At 42.2% G+C, this 27,817-nt stretch overlaps 1 protein-coding gene across 2 annotated transcripts in view; it reads right to left on the bottom strand.

The window, feature by feature from the left end:
* Window positions 1–27,817, bottom strand: part of TPCN1 (two pore segment channel 1) — a 247,447-nt gene that overhangs the window by 39,282 nt on the left and 180,348 nt on the right. The window contains exons 18-22 of one of the 2 annotated variants that reach the window (XM_073630356.1): window positions 21,818–21,890; window positions 19,667–19,774; window positions 17,019–17,090; window positions 16,812–16,901; window positions 1,220–1,335 (exon numbers count right to left, since the gene is read on the bottom strand). In XM_073630356.1, the coding sequence (XP_073486457.1) occupies window positions 1,220–1,335; window positions 16,812–16,901; window positions 17,019–17,090; window positions 19,667–19,774; window positions 21,818–21,890 (459 nt within the window). The remainder of the gene's footprint in view (window positions 1–1,219; window positions 1,336–16,811; window positions 16,902–17,018; window positions 17,091–19,666; window positions 19,775–21,817; window positions 21,891–27,817) is intronic. The other variant, XM_073630364.1, reaches the window with a different exon arrangement.

The raw sequence follows: 27,817 nt of genomic DNA on the forward strand, positions 1-27,817 counted from the left end.
ATATGCTGCATGTTGCCCAGCAGCTCAGGACACTAAACAGGAAATCAGACTCTCCCACCTGCAGCGAACGTTTGCCTGACTCTTTCTCCTGATGTTCAGCACCCTATGCTATTCTCCACTGTACAGATACTAGCTGCTGCAGAATGTCATTTTGCAGAGAATAGTTGCTGTGCTCTGAATGTCATGCCTTTCTTTGCCTGTGTCTCCCTTGTATGTTATTACATCCACATATGAACTCAAAGCTTCTAAACAGTATCTTGTAGCTGCTAGTTTCTGTACAGTGGAGAATAGCTCAGGACTGTGTACACTGTGCAGTGGGTAATAGCACAGTGGGCAGGAAACAGAGAAAGGCAGAACATTCAGAGCACAGCAGCTTTTCTCTGCTGAACGGCATTCTGCAGCTGCTGTTTTCTGCATAGTACAGGGAGAAGGACAAAGGCAGAGAGAGGCAGGACATACAGAGAACAGCAGCTTTTCTCTACAGCTGCTGTTTTCTGCACAGGGGGAAGGACGCAGCAGATAGAAGGGGGATATAGAGAACAGCACCTATTCTCTCCTGAATTCCATTCTGCGGCTGCTGCTTCCTGTACTGTGGAGAATAGCAGAATAGAGGGATAGAGGGGTGAACACAAGAAATGAGAGTCAGGCAAATGCTGGCAGCAAATAGAGAAATCCAATGCACTGATTTCACCTCTCAGTGTCCTCAGCAGCCGAGCAACATGCAGCACCAGAACGTTCAACAGTGGAGGAAGAAGCAGTGATTAACAGAGCATTTGTGAACTGGATGACAAAGGACAAAATTACTCCACTGACTCCACCCACAGGCCAGTTCAAGCAACGCCCAACTCAGAAGCAAATATCCCGATCCACACTGGGATGTTAAAAATCAGGGGACCAATATAAAATGATCATTTGTTTTTTGAAAGTTATTCCAGACTTGAGTTTAAAAAAGCAACAGCCCATCTGATTTAATTTATGACCTGAAAATTACACATAATAATGAGATAACACATAGAACATGCAGGCAAGAAAAATAGCTCATCTGAGCAGTACTGTCATTAGTGAATAAAGGAAAAAAATTAATACAGGAAACAAAAAATAAAAACTAAGGAAGCTATTGCACGCATTATGCTTTTTTTGAACTAATTTAAAAAAAGTCAGAACATATACAATATATAAGTACACTGGGAAATGGTTTATATCTTTCTCCTTCTCTTACCAAAGCTGATAAGGATGTTGTCAAAGTTATTTAAATAGTAGTAACCTTCATCCATCAGGGTATGGTTGCCCACAGTATGGTTAAGGAAACGATAAGAATCTGCCACTGTGCTAGTACTGAGAGAAAATATTAATTAACAACAATTGACAAAACGTCAAACAGAATCACATAATTAATGCCTGACACAAAATATAAAGTGAACAGTAAAAGCTCAAAACCAGTAATTATTATGGAAGGATTAGGCTAAACAGTGATACCGGTACCGGTGATTGATAAATAAGGATTTTTGCATTACCTGTAAAATCGTTTTCTTGGAGTTTAGTACAGGACACAGGCTACCCTAAGCCCTAACTGTGCGTTCTATGCTGCCACTTTCAGGTGAGGACACTAGCAAAGTTCCCACTTCCAGCAATCCTCATTTTGGTTTTATCAAGTAATCAGAGGAAACTGCCAGAACAATGGGAAGGGTGGCCTGTGTCTTGTACTGTACTCCAAGAAAAGGATAATACAGGAAGTCAAAAGTCCTTATACAGGCTCCTTTAGGATTTGATCATGGGACATCTCCAAGCAAAACTACTAAGGGGTGGGCAACATAGTAAACAATGCCAACGGGGAAAAAACAAGGGAACAGGGGTGCCAATCGTCTGTAAAATCACAGACAGATAGTAAAAATCAACAAATAAAAATGAGGGGGTATGTGGCGCTACCTAATAAGTATAAATGTATATGGGGGATGGGAAGACAACACAGTGGATGTTTAATACATACACACCATATATGGATATATGGACCATATATGGATATATATACACACGCACACATACACACCAGGCACTTCTGGGTCGTGCTCTGTGGTTACCGTAATTAGGAGCCACCCTGTACGGCAGTTCAAACACATGCTGTATAGGGTATGTTTGTTTGTTACACATCCATATACACTCCATAGGCTTATCCATAGATTAGACACTGGTTATCTATTGCAAATTGGAACTGCATGTAATGTGCACCGGTGTAGGTTATACATCCACTGTGTTGTCTTCCCATCCCCCATATACATTTATACTTATTAGGTAGCGTCACATACCCCCTCGTTTTTATTTGTTGTTTTCTATTACTTAGAGCTTCCCTAGGGGAGCTCTATTAGGGGAGGCAGCAACCTATATTTATTTGTTTTTTTACTTAATATTTTTTTCTCTATCCTAAGTGCGGTTATCATTCATATAAATTCGTATAAATAGTAAAACTCGCTGATTTTTAATCCTGCCCATGAATGTGTAGTGTGTCCGTAAAAATTCCAACTCAAAAGTTGCTCTGCCTTCCCCTGCCTCCTGAGCCAATGAGAAACCACTGTAACCTGCCCCCTTCCTCAGCCTGGCAAATTTGACTTAGAGCAGGAGGTGTTGGGGGGCCGGCAGCCAGGGGTGGAGCATGAGGGGGAGAGGAGGAAATAGAAAATGCAAGGGAGGACGGACCCAAGCCTTCTCAAAGAAGGTAAGCTGAATAGATATAGTCTGTAGCATGGCTGCCAATTAGGGGGTACAAGTAGCGCACTCGTGCTGGGCCCCATCAGGTCAGCCCATCCTGCTCTTTTGCTTCCCTATTCAGGCCAACTCCACTCTCATTAATCAAATTGCTATTCCAGTGTTGAAATATTGTTACGAGCACGAGACATGTAGCTATTGTCTCTCCCCTGCAGCGGCTGCAGACAGAAGGAGAGGCGGTGCAGAGAGAGATATTAGAGATGAGTGTCTAATGCTCTGAACATGTACAGGCAGTCCCTACAAACTATCCAAATCATACTTACAAACGGAGGGAGACAACAGGAAGTGAGAAAAAAAAAAAATCTACCCCTAGGAAGGGAAATTTACTCCTGTAAGAGTTATCATGGAAAAAGCTTTTTTTCCCCACTGGCGCTTTATCACCAATCCTTGTTTCCATGACAACCCAACATTTTCAAAATCAAACTGTCACAGGGAAGGAAAGTGAGGTAAAATCTTCTGAACAGGGGCACAGACAGCAAAACAAATGTTACAGGGGTGTTAACCCTTCCCTATGCTATCCAAAAAAACGTACACATTTTTTTGTCTGGAGTTACACTTAAAAAAAAATATACCTGTTCCACCTTACATTCAAATTCAACTTAAGAACAAACCTACAGAACCTATCTTTTTTGTAACCCGGGGACTGCCTGTATAGGGAGATGTCCAACCTTGACATGGGGCGTCATGCCTACTTCTATCTCTTGTTCTGCAGCTGTGGTACTCCTGTATCCTTTCAGCTGTCCCCTGTGCCTGGCAATGGGAATAGCAGTTCCTTGATTGTGTGCTTGAGAAATGCATAATGCCAGTAATATGAGTGTCACTCAATGTGTTTTATGGGTCAGGGGCCTGTGTATGGGGTCTAGGATGAAGACCTGCAGTGAATCTTACCGATTTATGGTTGTTGGTGTGCACCACCACTATTATTGGTCACATGCATATACTAAAGCCAACATTGTCATATTACTATACTAAGGGGAATATTTATAAATCAATGAATCTGAAATTTAGCAAACATTCTCTTCAGGAGAATGTTACAGTTCCATGTATTTTAAATAGCAGTGAATGATTCTCCACTAGAGAATGTTTGGCGAAAGCTGCGTTCATTTATAAACAGACCTTTAGTATTGTGGTTAACTTAGCAATAAAGGACAATTTATTGGCCATGTCATTGATTATGTCTCAATAGTTGCCTACATGGCCAAGTATGCATGGATAATGTTTAAAAAATCTATTCCCCTTATAAAACGCCCAGAAACACTAATTCCAATTATAGCCACATGTAGGAAAAAGTAGACCACTGTTTACATCCCCCGGTGTCAGCAGATAGTTGCTTCATGCCAATCAGATACAAATGTAGGTCTCAGATATTTTCAGGAGATGGGTGGAGGTTTGAGGGGGAGATAGGCATAGACACCTCAGCATTCTTCTTACTAGGTAAGACTGTGCTCTTTCTGCCCATAACTTTCCTAATAATGGTGTATGGTATCTCTGAAGAGTTGTTCTCCATCAAAAGGAATCCTTTCAAAATGTTTTGTACAAACTGTCCACACACTCACCAAGGTAAGCCACTGACTGATGCCATCATTTGTAATGGTGGCTCCGGTCAGTGAATTACCTTCTTGGTAATGCCTGGTGCTCTTCATATACCAAGGTAAAGGCTGTGCCAGAAAATAGCTGGATCCAACACAGGCACTTTCCACTTTTTGTTGTGGTAGGCCTCCTCAAGTTGGGCACTGCTGTGCAAACCCCCTACTAATAGTTGAACCAGAAAGACCTAGTTAATTTCCCGATCTTGAGAAGAGATCCCATATTGGTGACCTTAGGTCTAGCAGGAGGGGACAGGTCTAGCTTCAAACAGGGATGCACCTTGTCCACTAGAAGGAGAGGGTCTAAAGTTACTGGAACTATAAGGATTTGGATCGCCACTGCCCTGGACTTGTAGAGCACTCTGTGGATAACTGCATAGGGATTGATTTACTAAAAGTGTAGAGTATAAAATCTGGTACAACTGTGCATGGTAGCTAATCAGCTTCTAACTTTAGCTTGTTCAATTAAACTGTGACAAAAAAAACCTGGAAGCTGATTGGTTTCTAACCAGAGCTGCATCAGATTCTGCATTCTCCAGTTTTAGTAAATCAATCTCACAGTGTTGTAAAGACTGTGTGTGCGGACTGCAAAGTGCACACCCAGATACTGAACTGCACAAAGTATGCCAGGCCTCCAAAGGGGAATTCAGAAACTATATAAAAATCTCTAATAAATTACACATAGTCGGTGCTGCTTTTGCCTCCCTCTATTTTTTTGTACTTTCACATAACTACATGGTGTTGCACTGCTGTACCAAAAGCGAACACCAAACACAGAGTGCGCTGCCACTGGCAACATTACAAATCAGTCTTCCATTTGGCTAAATCTGGGTATAGTTCCCTGAGTCAGTTGCCAAAGGACCACCGATCCAGAAGTTAAAATCATTTTTCTGCAGTGGTATTGATGCAACTAGGAGGAGGAGAAGAAATTTCTGAGTTACGAACCAAGTGTATTCTTCAATCTAGGGTTGCACTGATACCGGTATCGGTTATGATACTAAGCAATTGCACGAGTATCGGTACTCGTGCAAATGCTCCGATACCTGAGACCGAAACATTCAGACTTGGTTCTTTCAGGTGACAGTGGGATTCCCCCACTGACTGCTGAAATGTAAAAAAAAAAAAAAAGAGCTGGCAATTACCGGTTGTTAAGGAGCGGGGCTGCTGCGTCCTTAAAGAGGTGTTCCGCCCCCCATGAAAAATTAATCGTCAGCCGCTACAAATAGTGTAGCTGCTGACTTTTAATATTAGGACACTTACCTGTCCAGTGTTCCCACGATGTTGGCACCCCAGCCGATTTTCAGGATCAGTGGTCGGGTCCTTTTGGCTTCACAGCTGGTTCTCTACTGTGCATCCACAAAGCAACACTAATTGGCCCGGAGGCGGAGGAAGGAGGAGGGGGCCAAACTTCAGGTCCCCCTTCCTTCCCCCCTCCCCCCGAAAGGTGCCAAATATGGCACGGGAGGGGGGAAGGAGACAGACAAGCGCAAGTTCCACTTTTGAGTAGAACTCAACCTTAAAAAAAATGATGACTCAATCAGCTGTCAGTGGGGTTCTCCTGTTGACAGATGAAGTGTACACTAAAGAGATGAACTTCGATCTGCAAAATAAGTTTTTCCCCCTTTATGACTAAGCCATTTTTTGTGATACGGCACTGCATTGCTTTAAATGACAATTGCGCAGTCGTGGAACGCTGTACCAAAAAATACCTTTTTCCCCCACAAATAGAGCTTTCCTTTGGTGGTATCATATCTGTGGTTTTTATTTTTTGCGCTATAAACAAAAAAAGACTGACATTTTTTTTTCCTTTGCTATAAAACATACCCAATAACAAAAAAGTAAAAAATAAAATGTGCTCATCAATTCCCTAAAAAAAAAAAAAAATCCCAAGCAGAGTATATTGATTGAGTTGCGCAAAAGTTTAGTCTACAAACTGTGGGATATTTTTTAGAAATTTTATTTTATTTTTTTTAAACTAGCAATGGCGGCATTTGGCAAATTTTAGTGGGACTGCAACATTGCAGTGGACAAATCTGACACTAAGTGACTTTTTGGGGACCAGTGACACCAAAACAGTGATCAGTGCTAAAAAAACATCAACTTGGCACTGGCAGGGAAGGGGTTAACATCAGGGGCAAGCAAAAGGTTACAGGGGGTGCTTTCTAACTGTGGGGGATGTGCTTTGACTAAAGTTAAACAGAGATCTGTGTTTGTGCTTAGCAGAAACACAAGAGCTCCCTTTTCCCCTCTGGCAGAACGGCAGTCTGCCTTGTTTACATAGACAGACCGCCGGTTTGCCTCTTTTCAGCACGATTGGCGGGTCCCACTGTGTCCAATCACAGTGGTAATTGGTAGCCGGCAGCGCGTGCACACCAGACCCTGTGCACAAAATCACGTACAGGTATGCGATTTCGCGCAGGAGGGCCACCCTGCCACAGTATATCTGCGTGGGGCGGCCAATAAGTGGTTAAAGCAACTTGTCAAGTTGAAAAAAAAAAAAATATATATATATATATATATATATATATATATTTTTTTTTTTTTAATTAACTGTTCCTCTGTTTAACCCCTTATTAACCCTTAATTTACTCTAATCAGCCTTAATTAACTCATTATTCTCCTCCATTTTATTATCATTTTCCTGCTGATTTTTTTGTTCTCTTCTATTTTATAAACTATTAATAATTAAAACTTTTTTTGTTTGCTTTGTTTATTGATTCTTTTACACCATTAAACATGTATTTAGACGTTTCACATTGAAAAAAAAAATGTAATTTGTAAATAACTTTTTAACGCTTTGTATCATTGCTGACAGCTAAAGTATAAACATAACAGTTGCGGTAGGTATCGGTAATTGGCATCAGTGAGTTTTAAAAAAAAATATTGGTACTTGTACAAAAAAAAAAAAAAATGGTATCGGTGCATCCCTACTTCAATCTTTCACTAATTGTGTTGTCCATCACCTAAGCACACTCACAAAAATTTGAGAATTGCTGGGAGTGGGAGGGGTTATATGGGCTGTCAAAACTTTTTTGTCCGTGTCCTCACCTGAAAGTGGCAGCATATAACCCATGGCCAGGAATTAAAGGAGCATGTGTCTTGTACTGTACGAATAAGAAGAGTTGCTTGCAACTTAACATAGGACCTACAGTGTTACCCCAGAAAAACATAATTCTTATCAATTTCTACTCATTTTTCTAATGTTTATTAACAGTTTCATATCATTTTATTCATTATTCATGTAATATATTGTACTTACACACATTAAAATTATTTTTCTTTTTGAATCTGAAAATAGTTTTTATTGTGAAAGAAACACATGACATTTTAACAGACTGCATCAAATATGCGTTTTACATTACTTTGTGAAATATTACAAAAAATGCCCCAGTACAGAACCTCTGAAGAACTGTCCAACAAAAGTTATACATAATGCCTGAATGTTATACAACAGAAATATGCATGTTTTTTGCATAGGTAAAAATTTTTTGCAGCTGTATAAAATTATTCAATGAGAAAATAGATTCTACAATTAAAAAAGAAAATAGAAGAAAAAAAAGGGAGAAACAACTTGTGAACATTTGCGGAATAGAAAAACAGTAGCGCATACCAACCTCTCATCATCTGACTATGTCTTCACCTAATGTGTCTCATTCCTCCTACAATCTATTCAGCACTAGTTGATGTGCTGCAAGGCCTGGAACATCTAACCATGATTGCCAAATAGAGAATTTTTTAGGGGCTTTTCTATGCGGGTAGGTCAATTTTCCTCTAATTATCGTAGAATTAACCTGTTCTATCCATTGTCCCCTGGTAGGCACCCTGGGAGAAATCCAACACCTCGCAATTCATTTTCGTGCGATGTACAGTAACCGCAATATAGATATTTGTTCATTTGGATTCAGGGTATCCTCCCCCAGTGCTCCCAACAGACAGACAACAGGATCTCTCTTCAACTGGCAGTTATAAACCTGGGGTATTGTAGATATAACCTCTGTCCAATAACGAAAAAGCTTTCCATAACATATGTAGTAAGTCCCCATGTTCCCTTTGACATTTCAGGCATAATAGGCTATCTCTATATCCCCATTTATGCAGATGTTGGGGTGTTCTATAAGTTCTGTGGAGAAGAAAGAGATGAGATAACTTCTGCGATGCCGAGAGACACCAAGGGAGCAGCATTTAGGCAAGCCTCCCAGAGCTCTCCGTCTATATTGCCCAGATCTCTCTCCCAACCCCTCTTGCATGGCATATCTGATGTCCCCTGCAGAGCACCTAGTAGCATAGAATAGGCCTGGAAGATCATGCCTTTCTTGTCAGGATCCATGAATACCTCTTCTATGATGGGGTGTGCTGTCAATATAAGTTTTGAGACCCGAGCCTGCACGTGCAGGGCATGTCGCAGTTGTAGGTATTTGTAAAATTGTTTCGTCGGGATTTCATAGTCATGTTGTATCTCTATAAAGGCTTTCAGTTCAGTCCCCTGATATAATTGAGAAATATATTTAATCCCTTTATTATTCAATTCACGGAATCCTTCTAATTTTAGTAGTTTCTTATAGTGAGGGTTACGTCAAAGTGGAGTACAGGACAGAAAGCCTGACACCTTTAGATTTGTCTTGGTATAGTTCCACAAGTTTTTCAGCAGGGTTATGCCGCATACACATGGTCGGAATTTCTGACAACAAATGTTCGATGGGAGCTTGTGGTCGGAAATTCTGACCGTGTGTAGGCTGCATCGGACATTTTCCATCGGAATTTCCGACAAACAAAATTTGAGATCAACAAAATCCGTTGTCAGAAATTCAGATCGTGTGTACACAATTCCGACGCACAAAATTCCACGCATGCTCGGAATCAAGCAGAAGAGCCGCACTGGCTATTGAACTTCATTTTTCTCGGCTGGTTGTACGTCACCGCGTTCTTGACGTTCGGAATTTCCAAAAACATTTTTGTGACCGTGTGTATGCAAGACAAGTTTGAGCCAACATCCGTCGGAAAAAAAACATGGATTTTGTTGTCGGAATGTGCGATCATAACTGTTGGGAAATCTGACGGCAGATGAGGAAAGCCTCCTTCTAAATAAGCTAGAGCGGAGTAGTCCGACTCCTCAAGGAAAAGCAGGTTCCTGATTGAGTCTAATGGGTCCATTAATCCCCAACTTCCCAACTGTTGCAGCTGAGACGCTATATAGTAGGTTCTAGAGTGTGGTACCACCAAACCCCCCTGATCCTTTCCCATTTGTAGTGTGGACAATCTAATGCAGGCTGTCTTCTTACGCCAAATTAATTCCCTAAACTGCGAATCTATCCGAGGAATCTTATGAGGAATCCATATTGGGGAGTTATTAAAGACGTATAGCAACTGGGGGGCCCACGCCATTTTTATTAAATTGATCCTTCCTTTCACCGATAAGTTCAGACGGATATATTCGGTTGGGTCAGGTGAGATCTGTATTCCCAGATATTTGAAGTTTGAAACCACCTCCACTGCCCTTGCGCATTCCAGGAGTGGATACTGAAGTGGGTCCAACAGCAAAAGTACTGACTTATTCCAATTTATGAAGAATCCCGACAGTTTACCAAAGTCATCAATGAGCGACATCACAGCCCCTTCAGTGACTCCTGTGTATCACCCAGATATAACAGAGTGTCGTCTGTGTATAGCAAGACAACATCAGGTCTCTGACCTCTCTTAAATCCCACTATCTTCGGTGATGCACGAATACGAGCAGCCAAGGGCTCCAGTGCCAGGGCAAATAGCAGGGGTGACAAAGGGCACCCCTGCCTAGTGCCCCTGTGAGCTCCCCGTTGACTCTAATGCAGGCAGTAGGGTCAGCGTACAGTACTTATATCCATTTGATAAAGGTTTTACCCACTCTAAAAGGCTCCAAGACATCCCACAGATAGTGCCATTCCACACTGTCGAAAGCCTTGGCAGCGTCCAGCAAAAATATCGCTCTGTTTCCTGTATTATCAGTCGGTATCTGTAGGTTCAGGAACAAGCATCTGAGATTTTGAGCTGTAGTGTGGGCAGGAATGAATCCACATTGATCCCTGTGAACTATCTTATGGATGACTTTCGACAATCTAGTTGCCAACACCTTGGCCAAAAGTTTTCAGCCGATGTTAACAGGGAGAATGGTCTATAAGAATCCGCCAACAGAGCATATTTACCCGCTTTCAATAGGACAATAGCCTCATTCACTGACGCAGGCAGTTTTCCTGTCTCTAGAGCCTCATTATACACTTTAAGTAAAATAGGTATCAGTTCTGTGACATACTGCTCATATACCTCCACAGAGAGGCCATCTGCTCCAGGGGATTTCCCATTGGGGGCTTGCTTTAAGGCCAGAAGGAGTTTCTCCTCTGTGATTGGGTCATTCAGCATTTTTTCATCCTGATCTGACAGAAATGGCAGAGAACATTTGTCTAGGAAGGAGGCTATATCATTCCCTGAAGAGTGTACTTTAGATGTGCATAACTCACTGTAAAACAAACAAAACTGTAGAATTTCTTGTGTAGAGGTCTGAATTTGGCCCTCTGATCCTGTAATTTTTCAATATGTGCCGAACCTTGTTGGTTACATATCAACATCGCTAACATGTGGCCTGTATTCTCTCCTTCTTTGTAATGCTTTTTTTGTAAGAAGAAACGCTTATTTTCTGCTAACTGAAGTTCAACCTGTCGTGACATCAACTGTGCTGCTAGCCAAGCCCTCTTGGTATCATCCACAGGATTGTTAACATAAGCTTCCTCCGCTCTCTCCGCTTCTTTCAAAATAGGAGTTTCCCATGCCTTTTAATGTTATTACCGAGATATATAAATTGACCTCTCATAAAGGCCTTAGCTGCATCCCACACTACCCCTATAGCTGCCGAATCTATGTTAGAGTGGAAGAAGGATGTCAACAACTCAGGGATGGGGTCTGGATCGGGAAACAATGTGAGATCGGGAATGTCAGCTCCACCCAGAAAGGGGAATGATCTGAGATATGCCTTTGCTCATATTGGGAGGCAGCTACAAATGAAAGAATGGATTGATTTCCCAAACCTAGATCTATCCTGGATAGACCATCATAAGTAGCTGAATGGCATGAAAACATTTTTGTGTTTGGGTGTCTCAACCTCCACACGTCCGTCAGGCTGAGCTTCCCCACCAGGCGAGCAAAGGGGGTAGGTCTCCCAGGCAGGGAGGGGTTTTGAGGCGTGGGGGACAATTTATCCCCAGTGGATATCAAGCAGGTTATTGTAGTCTCCCATTGCTAGCAATGGGGTAGCAGGGTACTGGGCCATAAAGCTTGCCAATGTTTTTAGGACCTCCGCTAAGACTGGCGGAGGGATGTACACTCCTGCAATTATACATGACACCGCATACAGCTTACATAGGACGACCATTAGTATCGATCAACACTTGATTGCTTGTAAAGTCAGTCCCCGTTCTCACCATTATACTCACACCTCTAGCAAACGATGCGTATGTTGCATGATATTGGGAACGAAATATCCGTGGTGATAAATTGTGTGGTATATTAGGAGGCAAGTGAGTTTCTTGCAGACAAACAATTCCCGCTTTCTGGCGCTTGACATTTCGAAAGACAGCCAACTGTTTCACCGGGTTGCCAAGGCCTCGAACGTTCCAGGACAGGATCCGTATTGTGTTAGCCATCAAATCGTGAATCGAGTATTGGGCAGCCATTAAAGGGGCCTTTAGCGTATCCTAGCTCCTTGAAGCCACGCTATGATAAAGGCATTAGTGTTGTGCCCATGCCCCATGTGTGCATGACCCCACAATGAAGATTAGTCGTGGTAAGGAGGGTGGAGGAATAAGCATCCTGGCGAACACATAGAAAACTGGAAAAGATGCGTGGAGAGGTTGGTACAAAAAACAAAGAAGGTATGAAGAACAAACTCAAATAGTAGTAACTTTTTGCAAACACTTTGTGGACCACCATGGACCACCACAGCAAAACTGGTGCTTTGAACTGCCCACTAGGGGCTTCCATGGGGGAAACTGTGGAAGTTCAAAGCTGTTACAGCGAGCTTCACTAACAGCAGAATTTAACAAAGGAAGATTGCATTGAAAACTTGCCATCTGTGATCCGCCTGTACGTCGGTAGTGTAGAGGTGACCTTCTCCGATTCCCAGAGAGTAAAGAAACACAGCACTTTTCTCAGGGTATTGCAGGCCTCGGAGGGATGCATGCACAGAGCCCATGTTCCTCTCTGTTCAGCCATTGTGTTGCAGTACAGTAGATGGCTTTTAAAAGAAATGTGCTTCTCCATTGGCCACCACTCGCAGCTTCGCAGGAAAGAGCATAGCATATTGCAGATTAAGGGACCTGAGGCGACGTTTTACATCCATTAATTTAGCCCTCTGCTTCTGCACCTCCGCAGAGTAGTCTGGGAATAAGGAGATTCTAGTATTATCCATAGCCAGTGCTCTGTTCAATCCCCGTGCCCTGGACAGTATCACATCTCTGTCCTTGTAATTTAACATTTTGAACAGGAATGTGTGAGGTGGATGTCCCGGAGGTAGGGGGCGCATGGGCACCCTGTGCGCCCTCTCCACAGAGAACATGGGGGTAAAGGATTCTTTCCCAAATACTGTGAGCAACCATGATTCAATAAAAGCAACAGGATTTTTCCCCTCTGCTCTTTCTGGTATACCGATTGCCCGCACATTGTTGCGTCTCATCCTGTTCTCTAATTCATTAAGGCGCGCAGCATGGTGAGCTGTCATCATCAAATTTTGCTTCACATTCACAGCAGTGGCTCCATATCATCCTCCACCGAACTAACTCGACTCTCCAGGGCTGCGGTCCTCTCCCATAATTGTTCATGTCCTGCCTTATGAAAGACACTTCTGCCTTCACCCCCTTTATCTCAGCAGTTAAGACGGATGTAGTGCAGCCTGTAACTACCACCATTATATCTGAGAGTGGGTTCTGGGCCATCCCCTTGGGATGGTGGTGGCGCAGTATGGGAGGCAGTTTGCGCACTTAGTTTATCCCATTCAGCAAGCATGCCGGTTGGATCCTCCAGTGGCGCCGTGTCGTCTGCTTCGGACTGTGCACTGGATATGTCATCCCTAGCAGTGGAGTCATAAGGGGCCTTCGGGGAGGACCTCGCAAAAAACTTCTGCGCGGCCTCCTTGTACTTTGCTTTTGCCGAGCGCTGAGACCTGGCGCCATCTTGGAATGCCAGATCTGGGAAGGAAAGGGCTTCTTTTTAGCTTTTTAACCATAGGGACGAGTGGATTAACTTGCCTAAAAGCTGCCGCTGTGTTGTGGCGATCTGCTGGTACTGTTTGCGGTGTAAAACGGGTCTGTTGCTGGTCACCTCAAAGATATTTAGCAGTACACACGTCCTGTTACAATCGCTGCTCAGCCACGCCTCCATTAAAATTATTATGCACAGCACCCTGCCCCTTTTCTGTTTCAAATATTTTTTTTTAAATTTTCATGATGCTCTTTGCCCTTTTTAACTATAAGGCAATATAACACCACCTAGTGGTTTGTCTTGCTCTCTACAGCCTTTTACAATGTGCTGGTATTATGCTAGCTGGTGTTACGCTTAAAAAAAAAAAAAACAATCATTCAAAAAACTTCCCTCCTCTACCCTTGCCCATTCTGTGAAATATTCAAAAGGATCATTGCAGACTTAATGCCATCACTGTCAAGAACCACTACCCGCTGCTCCTTATTACGTAGCACTTTCAAAATATTCACAAAGCTAAACCTAAAAGGCCTATACGACTTTATTTGCATCAAAGAGAAATGAGTGGAAGACTGTGTTTAACCAGGGATGGTCACTACAAATACAAAGTGATGCTTTTCTGCCTCTGTAACCTCCCTGCAATCTTCCAGCGATTTGTCAAATAAATCTTCAAAGACCTCTTCTACGTGTGTGTAGTCATCTACCTGGACAATACAGTATATACAGTACATTTTCTCCCCAGATTTACCCACTTGAGGTCAGGTATTTATTTTAACACATACTGCCACCAGTCAGTGTACCTGACTACCATTCACATGCTGACGATAACTGATAATTGCTCGGTCGTGCGGCACTGTACCCAAATAAAATGTATGTCTTTTTTCTTCCCCACAATTAGAGCTTTTTTTTTTTGGTGGCATTTGCTCACCTCTGCGGTTTATTTTTTTGCGCTATAAAACAAAATAATGCCGACCGTTTTGAAAAAAAAAAAAAGTTTTTTTATTTCCTGCTATATATATCACATCCAATAAAAAAAAAAAAAATCTAATTTATTGATAAATTTAAGCCAAAATGTAGGGTAGGGGCCAGCACAGAGGCAGGTGGAGATAAAGAGGGGCAGGCACCAGAGTAGATGGGTGACAGTCAGGAAGGACAGAGGGGTAAGAGTCAGGGAGGCCGGTCCTCGGCTGGAACATCCCAATAAGTATGCCCCATTGAGGGACATTGGTGAAACCAGTCAGGGACCAGCACTGCTGCAGCTGACTCCCCTAGCTGCCAGGGGAATAACTCCTCCAGTGAGGGTGGGAGTAAAGCCAAGGGAAAGGAAAGATGGATTCTGGTGGTGGGGGACTCAATTCTTAGAAGGACAGAGAGGGCAATCTGTCACAAAGACATGAAGCGCCGAACTGTATGTTGTTCTCCAGGCGCTCAGGTTTGGCACATCACGGATCTGGTGGACAGATTACTGGGAGGGGCTGGGGAAGACCCAGTCGTCATGGTCCACGTTGGCACCAATGACAAAGTCAGAGGAAGATGGAGTAGACTTAGGAGCTAAAGTGAGGAATAGGACCTCCAAGGTAGTATTCTCAGAAATACTACCGGTACCTCGCCACACCAGAAAGGCAGAGGGAGATTTTTAAACTAGGCGACGGGGGGGGGGGCGGGGTGTCCAGAGGTAGAGATATTCAGCGTGGAACATATTCCAGATGGTAATATTGGGGGCATTAGTGGTAGGTTGACTAAAGCACCTAAACCCAAGGTAAGTATAGTAACAAGTCCTAGGAGGCGGCCCTCCTATCACAATTTGGATTAGCGGCAAGAATGGGAAGGGTCTCTATAATGGGGGATTTTCATTATCCAGACTAGGGTGGAAGGTACCACGCATTCATCTGAGGCTCGCCAGTTTCTAAATGTCTTGCAGGACAATTTCATGGGTCAGTTGGTAAATGCACCAACTAGAAACAAAACTACATTACTAGACCTACTGATTACCAATAATACAGACCTGATCACGGATGTGGAAATACGGGGCAATTTAGGAAACATCGATCACAGGTCAATTAGTTTTAGTATAAATCATACAAATAGGAAACATAAGGGGAATACAACAAAAGTTAAAAAGAAAAAGAATTGCGCTAGGTGCATATAAGCTGTGAATAAATGTGAATGAAAGAGGGTCCTGCTGCTGTGCACTATAACCCCGATATGAGGGCACAAAAAACAAAATGCAATATAGAAAGTGCAGCGCTGGACAGGTGAATAAATGGTGAAATTAATAAACCAATTATTATAAATGGTGAAAAAGCTCTCAGAATCAAAATGGTGACAAAATCACAATCATATGTGATAATTATATAGAGTGCTTCATAATACATGAACACATAAACTATAGATAAGTGAGAAAAATTGAAGACTTATAAAAAACATAAACGTCCATAACAGTGTATTTGATGCAAAATGTTCTATGCAGATTTCAGGAGACATTGCTGGAAGTAACAGCAGAGGAGCTATTGAGTTTGCTCCATGAGAGGATACCCCAAGATAGGATTTTGGAAACATCAAAGTGTTAAAGCGCTGAAATCTGAAAACTGACCTGTGCAGGTAGGGGTTGATGGTGTCCAGTATTGAAGTGGTTAAAGAGGAGGTCCGCCAAATTTTTTTTTTTTTTTAAAGTCAGCAGCTACACATACTGCAGCTGCTGACTTTTAAAATAAGAACACTTACCTCTGCAGGGCGCTCGAGATGTCGGCACCTGAAGCCGATCTCTCCCTCAGCTCTCGGGTGCTGCCGCCGCCATCTTCGGTAAGGGAATCAGGAACTGAATCCTTGTGGCTTCAGTTCCTGGTTCCCCAATGCGCATGCGCGAGTGGCGCTGCACAATCCGAATGGTCCCTGCTGTCTCTGGGACCCGTGTGTCTCCCAGCAGAGAGTGCGGGGGGACAGGAAGAGGCGTAGACTATGCCTGGAAATGGGAGCAAATACCTGGCTTATACAGTACAGGTATTTGCACCCCCCCCCCCCCCCAGCCCGAAAAGTGGAAGTTCCATTTTTGTGTGGAACTCCGCTTTAATTCCGATTAAGGGTCGCCAAGCAAATGAAGTAATATGTTATGAGACATTATTTATGACTTATGCGGCTACACAAACTCCGCTTCTTTCAATTGCTAAAACCCACAATTTTAAAACAAGTATTACAACTTATTCCAAATAGCCAAATGGAAAAAGCAAAAGTCTGATACACCACACATACTTGCAGCAGTTGGGATACAGCACCCCTGAGAAGAACTCCATGCCCACAATGGAAAAGGAATAGTAGAAAATAAGCAGTGTTAGGCCTAGGCTGTAAGGAAAGAAACAAAATAAGGAAAACAAAATTAAAAATAATGCAAAACTTTACAGATAAAATACAAGCATACTGTAATGAATGTATTTTCCCCCTGGTGGAGGACAAAATTACCTGGCCATCCTTGGTAGCAACTCGAACATGGTATCTAAAACCGTTCTGTATCTCTTCTTCAATTTAAAAAGCCTGAAAGGAATATGAATGGGCGTAAGTTGTAGAAGCTCTAGAAGACAAAAATCATTATACCCAAAGATTCCATTATCATTTTTACTATGGATAATGTTGTTCTTTTGGACACAGCATATGCCAGCCAATTTAAAAAGCAGGCAAAAGCTATTAGTAGTGATCCAACCCACTCAGGTTACAGTGTGTTTGTCCCGTTGCCATCAAGGAAAAGATATAAAGACACTCAAAATGCACACTAATCACTTAAAAGTAAATCTTTTTCCCTAGGCCTTTTTTCCCCACCAGGTACAGAGATTTAGGAATTTTATGTGGAATTTTACTTTTTTTAAATAACATTTCATATTTTGTTTAATTTAAACAGATATGTGGGCATGTGCTAAGAGTATGTATGTGTGGTTGTGTTGAGAAATGTTTTATTGCTGTTGTAAAGAGTATCCTGATAAATGTTGTATGTATACAATGACAGTAAAGTACAGTAAAACCTTGGTTTGCAAGCATAATTCGTTCCAGAAACATGCTTGTAATCCAAAGCACTTGTATATCAAAGCATTTTTTTTACAGGGTATATAAGAGAAGAGAGGCACCTCTAAGTGTAGCAATAAGGTGTTAAATGTTGTACCTTCATTAAATGTAACCATATTGCTACACTTAGAGGCTCCTCTATTCTTTTTTATACTCCAGTTGTGACATAACGCTACTCTTATATCAAGACATGGCTTGTATATCAAGGCAAAATTTATTAAAACATTTTGCTTGTCTTGCAAAATGCTCTCAAACCAAGTACCTCTCAAACCAAGGTTTTACTGTATATTATCTATCTTTATATAGTGATGACATCTTCCGAGTGATACAAAGAATAATATAACAATAAGATAAGTGATACAAAGAACAGTATAACAATGCAAATACACAAAAACATTTCCAGTGACAAGCACATTACTTTTCTACAGTGAAGTTTACAAAGCAATAACAAGACACTGTGGAAGAAAGAGAACTGCTCTGACACAAATTTAAAATGTAGTGTATTTCTTTCTAACTATTTAAAGAGGAACTGCAATCTGTTCACATAATAATAATTGTAATAAAAACATCTTTGCCATTCTGAAGCTTCTCTCCAACCACTTTGCATATTATTTTATATATACTGTGATTCTATACTTGCCAAATATGCTGCAGAAATCTCCCTCCACTGATTCTGGCTGCAACCATTTTAACTGGGGGTGGGTAGCTGAAGCTGCTTCCTGTTCACTTCCTGGATTTACTCAGACACACAGAGGCACATCTCCAGCTCTGCAGCTCTCATTGGCCCTCTTATGACTCATCCCCCTCCCTTCCTGGCAAACTCTCACCTGAGACAGAGCTGTGCAAGATGTCATAAACCTAGGCTTTTTACCAGACAAGAAACAGGAAGTGGGCTGTATAAGGTATTTACTGGCAGAAAAAAAAATGTTTTACTATCCAAAGTTAAAACAACAAGGGCAGAGGATTTAATAGATGGAAAGTTGAAAAAATGACTGAAGGTCCACTTTAAGATTTAACTTCTAGGACAACAGTTTTAACATCCATCTGTGTTATTGATGTATGTTCCAGAAGATTCTTCAAATCTGCATCCTGATCCAGCCATTCTCAGCCAAACCACATTGTTTATCACAGGTAAAACATATGATGTAATCGCGCTAAAGTCCGTGAATATAAAATAACAGAAATAGTCAATAAATAATTCCACAGTAAAGTCTGTAATCCGTGAATCAATAAAAATCAGGGAAATCTATTTCTCCAGGATACCAAGGGCTGCTTCCTGTTGAGTGAAGTCGATCCTCCATATATGCATAAAAAACCAAAAAGAAAGCGCCTCTTAGGTATAAAGGATTTATTCACATGCTAAAAACATAGTAAACACTTACATTGAGGTGGGTAATGTGCTGCTTCCATAAAGAACTTGTCCCGGTGTCTCTCAATAATTCCCAGTGATCAGGGAGAGCCTAGATGGACGCCGTGCGGGTGGCCGCGGACCTCCGCTCGGAAACACCGGCTGTATGAGCGGTGTAGTGGAGAAGTCACTTCCGCGTTCCAGCAGATCACATGGGAGATGACGTCACTCGGGCAGTTCAGATTAGCTGGGGACCACTACGCGTTTCTGAGCATGCGCGAAGCTCGTAACGGGCATGCGCGCTCCTTTTTCAAGTGTCTTCAATCTGAACTGCCCGAGTGAAGTCATCTCCCATGTGATCCGCTGGAACGCGGAAGTGACTTCTCCACTACACCGCTCATACAGCCGGTGTTTCCGAGCGGAGGTCCGCGGCCACCCGCACGGCGTCCATCTAGGCTCTCCCTGATCACTGGGAATTATTGAGAGACACCGGGACAAGTTCTTTATGGAAGCAGCACATTACCCACCTCAATGTAAGTGTTTACTATGTTTTTAGCATGTGAATAAATCCTTTATACCTAAGAGGCGCTTTCTTTTTGGTTTTTTATGCACATTGTTTATCACAGGGTGGGTATGCTCACAAAGCTGTTATAAGAGTGCACCATCTACTATAATGAGAAACACCTAGTTTAACATATAAACTCACCTGAGTAGCTGCAGAGGTCTCAGGACTACAATAAAGTAGAAAGGCTTCATATTAAGGGCCAGGGCTAGGAGTCCCAGCAGTGCCAGCAAGGTCACAGAAAAATCAAAGCTTCAACACAAATTGCGTACCAAAAAACAAGAAAGGAAAAGACTGTAAAATGCAGAAAATGTCAACTTTTCCCTGTACTTGAATAAAAAAAAGAAAAAAGCATAGTAAAGCTTAAGAGCCAGTCCTAACTAGGCTTATGGAAGAATGTGAATATCTAGCCTCAAATATATAATATAATATATAATATAAATATAATAGCATAGCCATGGTTATTTGTGCTTTACATATTTTGTCAAAAGGATTTCAGGCTAGGAGCCACGTTAAGTGTGACGTGCCAATCACTTGACCTTACATGCTGCCTACTGGACATGCATAACAGTCTCAAATAACCCAACCCATCTTTAAGAAAAATATGAACTACAGGGCTCTAATCATTTGACAATTTTATGCACATTTGGAAGGTGTTAAACAGTAAAGGACGTTGAGACATTGAGACATTGATAGGACAGAAACTGTCAGACTTTAGATTATACTGCCCCAGATTATTTAATTGAAGAGTCAGACTCAGAGCTAAATGTGGCAAATATACATCTTTCATGAGTAACCTGTACAGTTTGCAGGTTTACTCATGCAAATCTGTATATTTGCAATCCTATGCAAGTACAATCATGACTGGTTCCCCTAAAGAAACCTATAAATAAGATAAAATTATTAACGCAACAGAACAACATGTAATGAGGCGACTAAAAGTACCTTCAAATACCACTTCTTTCTTAAGGTGAATCTGGCCTGGCCCAAAACAATTGCAAGGTACAAGAGTAGTACAGCAATGACTTAATATCTAAAAGGTCTGAGCAGCTGACTCAGAACAGGTATACAGAATTAGGAACGTTGACACCATTCGGACACTAATTTACAGCATGCTTTTTTCTAAAACACACATGGGGCTGATTTACTATAACTGGAGAAGGCAAAATCTGCTGCAACTCTGCATATAAACCAGCTTCCAGGTTTCTTTTTTTGTCAAAGCTTAATTGAACAAGCTAAAGTTAGAAGCCAATTTGCCATGATGCACAGCTGCACCAGATTTTGCACTCACCAGTTTTAGTAAATAAACCCCATAATGTCTTGCATAGTCAATTAATTTAAACTGAATGTGTACTTTGTATTTGATGGGCAAAACCACAGGTTCACATTAATGACAACCCTTACCCAGCACCATATACTGACAACTTTTTGCTTCCCTGCTGCTCCATGCAGCTGCGGGGAGTGAATAAAACGCAGCCCTGTGTAAGCTCAAGTAGGGTATTCAGTCAGAGATTACACAGGGATTATGGTCCCCCTGTCCCATGTGACAGTGCTGGGCCATAAATGCCAGTCAGTCATGCTGCAACAGAAAAGGCCAGTCTGCAAAACCGTTTTTACAAAGTTGAAAGCATAGAAACAATATAGAAGAAGTTTATAAGATGCATCACTGGAAGTAACCTTAAAGTGATTGTAAAGGCTTGTTTTTTTTTAAATAACAAACATGTTATACTTAGCTCCTCTGTGCAGTTTATTTTGCACAGAGCAGCCTTGATCCTCCTCTTCTCGGGTCCCTCTTCGCTGCTTCTAGCCCCTCCCTCCTTTGAGTGCCCCTCAGTCAGCAGCTTGCTACAGGGGGCACCCAAGTCGAGTCAGAGCTCCGTATATCCATTCAGACATGGAACCCTGACCTGGCCCCGCCCCCCTCTCCCCTGATTGGCTGACTGACTTTGATTGACAGCCATGGGAGCCAATGACACCGCTGCTCTGTGCCAGCCAATCGGGAGGAGTGTCCTGGATGGCTGAGGGGATCATGGACATCGCTGGAGAGAGAAGGGGCTCAGGTAGGTATTTAGGGGGGTGCTGGGGGGGCTTCTACACACAGGTGTTTTTTTATCTTCATGCATATAATGCATTAAAATAAAAAACCTTCTGTCTTTACAACTCCTTTAAGTGGAAACTCAATCATTTGGAAGTGTGTCCACATAATATACTCTATGTGGACAAAAGTATATGAACTTGTGAAAACTATGCAGCACTTGTTCTCTCCTACAAACAGGTCTAAAGCAATGTACTTACAGGTTCCAGCCAGATTTAAAGTATTCAAATGGTCCCAATCCAGTTACTTTCAGGAGGACTTCTGCCCCATAAACTAGAACAAAGGAAATAAATATAATACCATTAACACTTATATTTTCTTTTCTTCACTCTTTTCCCCTTTCCTTCCTTTACCATTTTTTCCCCACTTCCTTTCCCCCTCACATAGACAACTCCCCCATTATCTTCTCATTCATTACTTGACTTTTACCTCTCTCCCCAACACCATATCCAACACTCATCTATACATGGCAGGATTGATATATGCAGTGCCGGAAGAAGATCATCCTGTGCCCAGGGCAAAGATGCCAAATTGTGACCCCCCTTCATTATGTGTGAGCCTATAAGGAGGGGGAGAGAAAGCACAGCCCGCACCCCCTCCCAGCTCTCTCCTCTCAATGCTTCCAGCGCTGGGCTGACAGAAGTAGTGATACTGGCACTACTCCTCTCAGCCTTATAGTAGAAGGAACTTGCAGCGCCCCATCTCTACAATACACGCTTACCACCCCTTGTCACGGCCCTGGATTTTTGCACAAACCTACTTGCTCAAGCTTTTCTTCAGGTTGACATGGTAAACATGCGGAGTAAGTGTTTTAAATATAGAAATCCGTAGACAAGCGAGGGGAATGTCCTCTCCCTCCTATCAATGGTTCTTTCTCCCATCAAACCACTGAGAATGTAAACTATACTGTACCAATCTCAATGCGACACAACTTAAGTCAGTAGAATGTTTACACCTCACCATGAATGACACTTCACTACCTCATTCTTTTCAAAGGGATATATATGGTTCCCTAGCTTTGTTGTTTTTGTGCATGATAACCTGTGTGTACCTGTTGAAAACTGTTAAAAACTTACTATGTGAAAAGGTATGACCCTCTGTACACATTATACCATCTCATGTATTTTTTTCATTTTCAATAAACATTTCTTCATGATAAAGAAAAAAAAAAAAAAACAAGAAAAATCGCCATTAATAAGAAATTACTAGATGAAAGGTCTAAATGTATTAGAAGAGGCTGAAAATGTAACTGCTTGATTTTACCTTTTACAGCTTGCTTGTCATTAACCCCTTGTTTGGGCTTCATAGAAAAGAATTATGATTTTATTACATGTACTGTATATATTGTAATTTTTTCAAACATCGCCATAGTATGAGTATAATTTTATCACAAACAAACTCACATAAATGCATTTCCCAGTGGGGCTTTTAGAACAATCGCTTTTTCAACAGTTTCACAGACTAATGCCCCGTACACACGGTCGGATTTTCCGACGGAAAATGTGTGATAGGACCTTGTTGTTGGAAATTCTGACTGTGTGTGGGCTCCATCACACATTTTCCATCGGATTTTCCGACACACAAAGTTTGAGAGCAGGCTATAAAATTTTCCGACAACAAAATCCGTTGTCTGAATTTCTGATCGTGTGTACACAAATCCAACGCACAAAGTGCCACGCATGCTCAGAATAAATAAAGAGATGAAAGCTATTGGCTACTGCCCCGTTTATAGTCCCGACGTACGTGTTTTACGTCACCGCGTTCAGAACGATCGGATTTTCCGAGAACTTTGTGTGACCGTGTGTATGCAAGACAAGTTTGAGCCAACATCCATCAGAAAAAATCCTAGGATTTTGTTGTCGGAATGTCCGAACAATGTCCGACCGTGTGTACGGGGCATTACTCTAACAAAACATGCTGAAGAAATGTATCTGCAAACTGTTCAGCAATGGGAAAACTCATATAAAATCCACAAGGAGATATAATACTTGATGAAGGCACGCTCCTATTGTTTTAAACATCCTTGCTATCTCATCCACTGAGGGACATAGGAACTTGTATACCGTTGGGGTATTAGTAGTGTCTACAGAAGTACGGGACAATTGAAAACCGAAAAATTGTAAGCCAGTACTCATTAGAACCCCTCCTTAACCCAGCATGCCCTAGTTTTTGCCAGTGTCCTAGGAGAATAGATGTCTTTTCATCAGTTCTTCTGAGAAAAGCTCAACCAATTTTTTATAGTTTTTTCCTCCATTTTGTTTCTGAATTGCATCTTCTATTGACTTTAACCACTTCCAGTCCAGGCCAATTCTGGCATTCCTCTCCTACATGTTAAAAATAATTTTTTTTGCTATTAAACGACTTAGAACCCCTAAAGATTATATTTTTTAGCAGAGGCCCTAGAGAAGAAAATGGTGTGCTTTCCATATTTTTATGTCACACAATATTTGTTTTGTTTTTTTAACCTTTTTATTATTTTTTTTTTTACAAGGTACACATAACTGGTGCAAAATTACCCATGCAGGGACAGGGCCACGCAAAAAGAGGCCCAAAGTAAAATAAACAAACTTGACAAGTTACCAAAAATAATAATAAATAATAAAACCCCAATGAGGAATAGGAGAGCAGTACAGAAGTTTTAAGACTCGCACAGTATGTAGAGGAATGGATCATGAGTAACAAATCACTGTAACCTTGAGACTCTAATGTACATCATCCATCACCATTATGGTTTTGGAGATATCCTCCAATCAACAAGACCAGATTTTCTGGAATTTACGCGGGGCACCCTGTATTAGTATAGGTAGCTCGGTAAAGGGGCAAATTGGAGTTAATCAATCTCATCCAAAAGGACGGGGGGGGGGGGGGGGGGGGGTAAATGGTAATTGCTTTACGGCATAAAACAGGAGGCCAACAAGGGTCCTCTTGGCCACTGTCACAACTAGTGGTTCCACTAAACCAATATTGTGGTCCAAGAGGAATTATCTGTGTCGTGCGACCACTTTTAATATATCTGATTGGTGCGAGCAGCACAAACATGTAGGGGCAAGTGAGGCGATCATCTTGTGGAATCTGTGCGGGGTATAATAGGGTCGATGTAAGATTTTAAATTGGATCATTTTGTCTCTGGCTGGAACTAAATGAGAGAAGGGGAAGTCCCAAATCTCCATCCAGTCTTCATCATCCAGTCCAGGGATATCCACAGTCCATTTCTGACACAGAGAGGATAGGTCAGAACTTGCAATCACCAACAGATAACCATACAGTTCTGAAGTGGACTTTCCCAGGTCTGGTGCTCAGAGAATAGCCTCCAACTCAGGAGTATGAAAGAGATATTGGGTGACCTAAGAATTGGCAACTGAAGGCATGTGAAACCTGAAGGTACCTAAAATAATAATGAGAAGGTATATTCAATTTAGATCTGAGAGTATGGAAAGGGAGAAAACCAGATCTCTCTGCAATATGCTTCAGATTCTTAATTTTGTATTTGGCCCAGGCTTGGGGGTCAGGGATTGTATTAAAGTGTAGAAGAGTGGAATTCAACCATAAAGGGGTATGTGGAGATAGGGTAGTAGGGGGAAGAAATTCCAGGGCAATTCCCACTTTCCAGGCCCAAACTGTGGTACACATGGAAGGGGTAAGGTCATGGGGGGGGTTAAGGATCTCTGTACATCAGAGACTGTAGGGCATCCAAAGATCTAACTATTGTCGCCTCCAAGCCACCAGTAGGCCATTACTAGTTGTTATGCTAGAAAGTATTTAAAGCAGTCTGGCATAGCTAGTTCCGGCCTGGTAAGGGAAGTATATTTGTAACTGGGTGGTTTGTATCCCCATATAAACAAGAGAAATAAACGTTGAACTTAATGAAAAAGATAAGCGGAAGGTATGTAAATTTAGGGAGAATTTTCATTTTTAAAAGGTTTATGTGACCAAGCAAAGAGAGAGTGAGGTTGCTCCATCCCCTCAGTTTAGGTTTTATGCCAGCCAACACTGGGTCTAAATTAAGTTCCATATAATCAGAGTTCTGCCTAGAGATCACTTTACCTAAATAAGTGAATTTGTCCACCCACTGGACAGGGAAAGTAGCATAAGATGAGGCCACGGCCCCTCAACCACCGGGAACAGCAATGATTTGTGCCAGTTAACCAGCAAGCCTGTAAAGGTGGAGTAGGTATTCATGACATGGAGAGCACCCTGTAGGGAAGGGCCAGCATCGTTGAGGATCAGTAATAAAATCAGCATAAAGTGTCACCCTCTCCTCTAGCCATCCTACTCGCAGACCACAGATATCTGAGGAGACTCAGAGCTTCTGCTATAGGTTCCATCGCTAGAGCGAAGAGGGGTGGGAAGAGGGGGCAGCCCTGCCTAGTCCCTTTGCAGCTGGAAGGGAGGGAAAATAAGACAATTCTTACGGATGCTAGTCAGAGGGCCTGTATATAATGTTTGGATCCCCATTATAGAGCGTAGTGGAAATCCAATCGTCTTCATCACCTTCCACAAATATGCCCACTCCACCGAGTCCAAGGCTTTATCAATATCTAATGTGGCAATATTTCTAGAGGCTTGATTCAAGTGAGGGGCATGAATGTTGGAAAACAATTGCCGAAATGTTAATATCTGTAAACCCGCCAGGCATGAAACCCATCTGATCAGAATCTACGAGTGGTATGTGGTATGGGAAGAGTACTGAACAGTGGCATCTTCAACCTTAGCACGGAGATAGGTGCAGTTTGCTCCAATTTGATCGCAGCAATGACAGATATGTATTGACCCCTACTAGTTGCCTTAAAAGCGTCCCAAATCATCTCTGGAGGAGCCGACTACACATAGGTTCTTTGAAGACCTCATGATGAATCCATTTGGACTGTAAACTCCAAAGGGCCCTGTTACGTGACCACTGCACTCATAACATCAGTTTCAGAGGACTATGATCAGACAGCATCTCCAACAACAAATATAAAGGATTCATCTGGCTAGGAGGTGGGAGATAAACATTTACTATAACATATTTCTGGTTCCATAAAGAGATTACTAACATAACAAATTTCCCATTTGGATCAGTAACGACTTCATCAATGGTACAAGGCACATTCTTAATGATCAAACTTGAAACCCTTTGTGAATATGAGGGATACATTGCATGAAACACTTTCTGTATCTACAGTTTTCTCAAAGCCAGAGTTTTGCTGCCCAAAAGGTGAGTTTCTGTGAGGGCTGTGCAGTGTTAGATAGTGAAACAATAGGGAGCGCTTGTACTTAAGAGTTCAGCCCTCTGACATGCAAGGAGAGGATGGTAGGGAGGCATTTGTTTTAGTGGCCATAATGCAATATTAGGGGAATCGCACCATGCAGGGCGCTGGACAGCATAACGGTAAGGTTCCAATAGGTGGCAAAACCTGTTTAAGCCAGTAGATTGTATGAACAGTATATATCAGTAAGCATAAAAGCATCCTTGCAATGTGTAAGAGTCCCTAATTCGTCATAAACAAAATTCCCTACCCTTGGCCCAAAAAAACGAAAAAATCCCATATAGAACAACTGGTGCAGGGTCTTTACCCTAAACCTGAGAACAAGGTGCGAGCTCTGACCGTCCAGAGAAGAGTCCGCATAGTGGGAGGACAAAGTCAGAGGGGAGTCCCCAAAAAACAAAGAACTTGCGACGTGTCAACAATAAAACAAGGGAAAAACAGGGGGAGAAAGAAAGAAAAAAACAACATCCACTTTATGCTGTACTTGAGGTGATCTGCTCCAGTGAAATGTGGTGGGATGTCAGGATGATGCACGCTGGGAATTCTGTGGAGAATGAGGATGTGGCCTTCTTAAAGGGAAGCATCAGGGAACAGCCAGAAATGGCCCGGGACAACAGTCAGCCAAAAGTCAAGGGAGAAGGTGGGTAGAGGGATGCAACAGAGACAAATATATCTTAGCGAGACTCCAGCCAGGCATCTACCGCTGCAGGGGTATCAAAATAGCAGGTAATGCCGCCATCCAGGATCTTCGGCCTGCTTGGGTACAGAAAGCTGCATTTCAGCCCACACTGGCGGAGACGTTTGCGGATCTTACTGAAAAAACACCTTTGCTGCTGCACTTAGGGAGAATAATCCAGATACAGGGAGATGTTAGCTTTGTCATAGGTTAGCGCGGGTGAGTTTCTTGCTGCTGCCAGCAACATGTCTCGATCCCTATAGTTGAGGAGCTTG

This window comes from Aquarana catesbeiana, linkage group LG01 (genome assembly GCF_042186555.1).
Source record: "Aquarana catesbeiana isolate 2022-GZ linkage group LG01, ASM4218655v1, whole genome shotgun sequence".
Taxonomy (NCBI): Eukaryota; Metazoa; Chordata; class Amphibia; order Anura; family Ranidae; genus Aquarana; species Aquarana catesbeiana.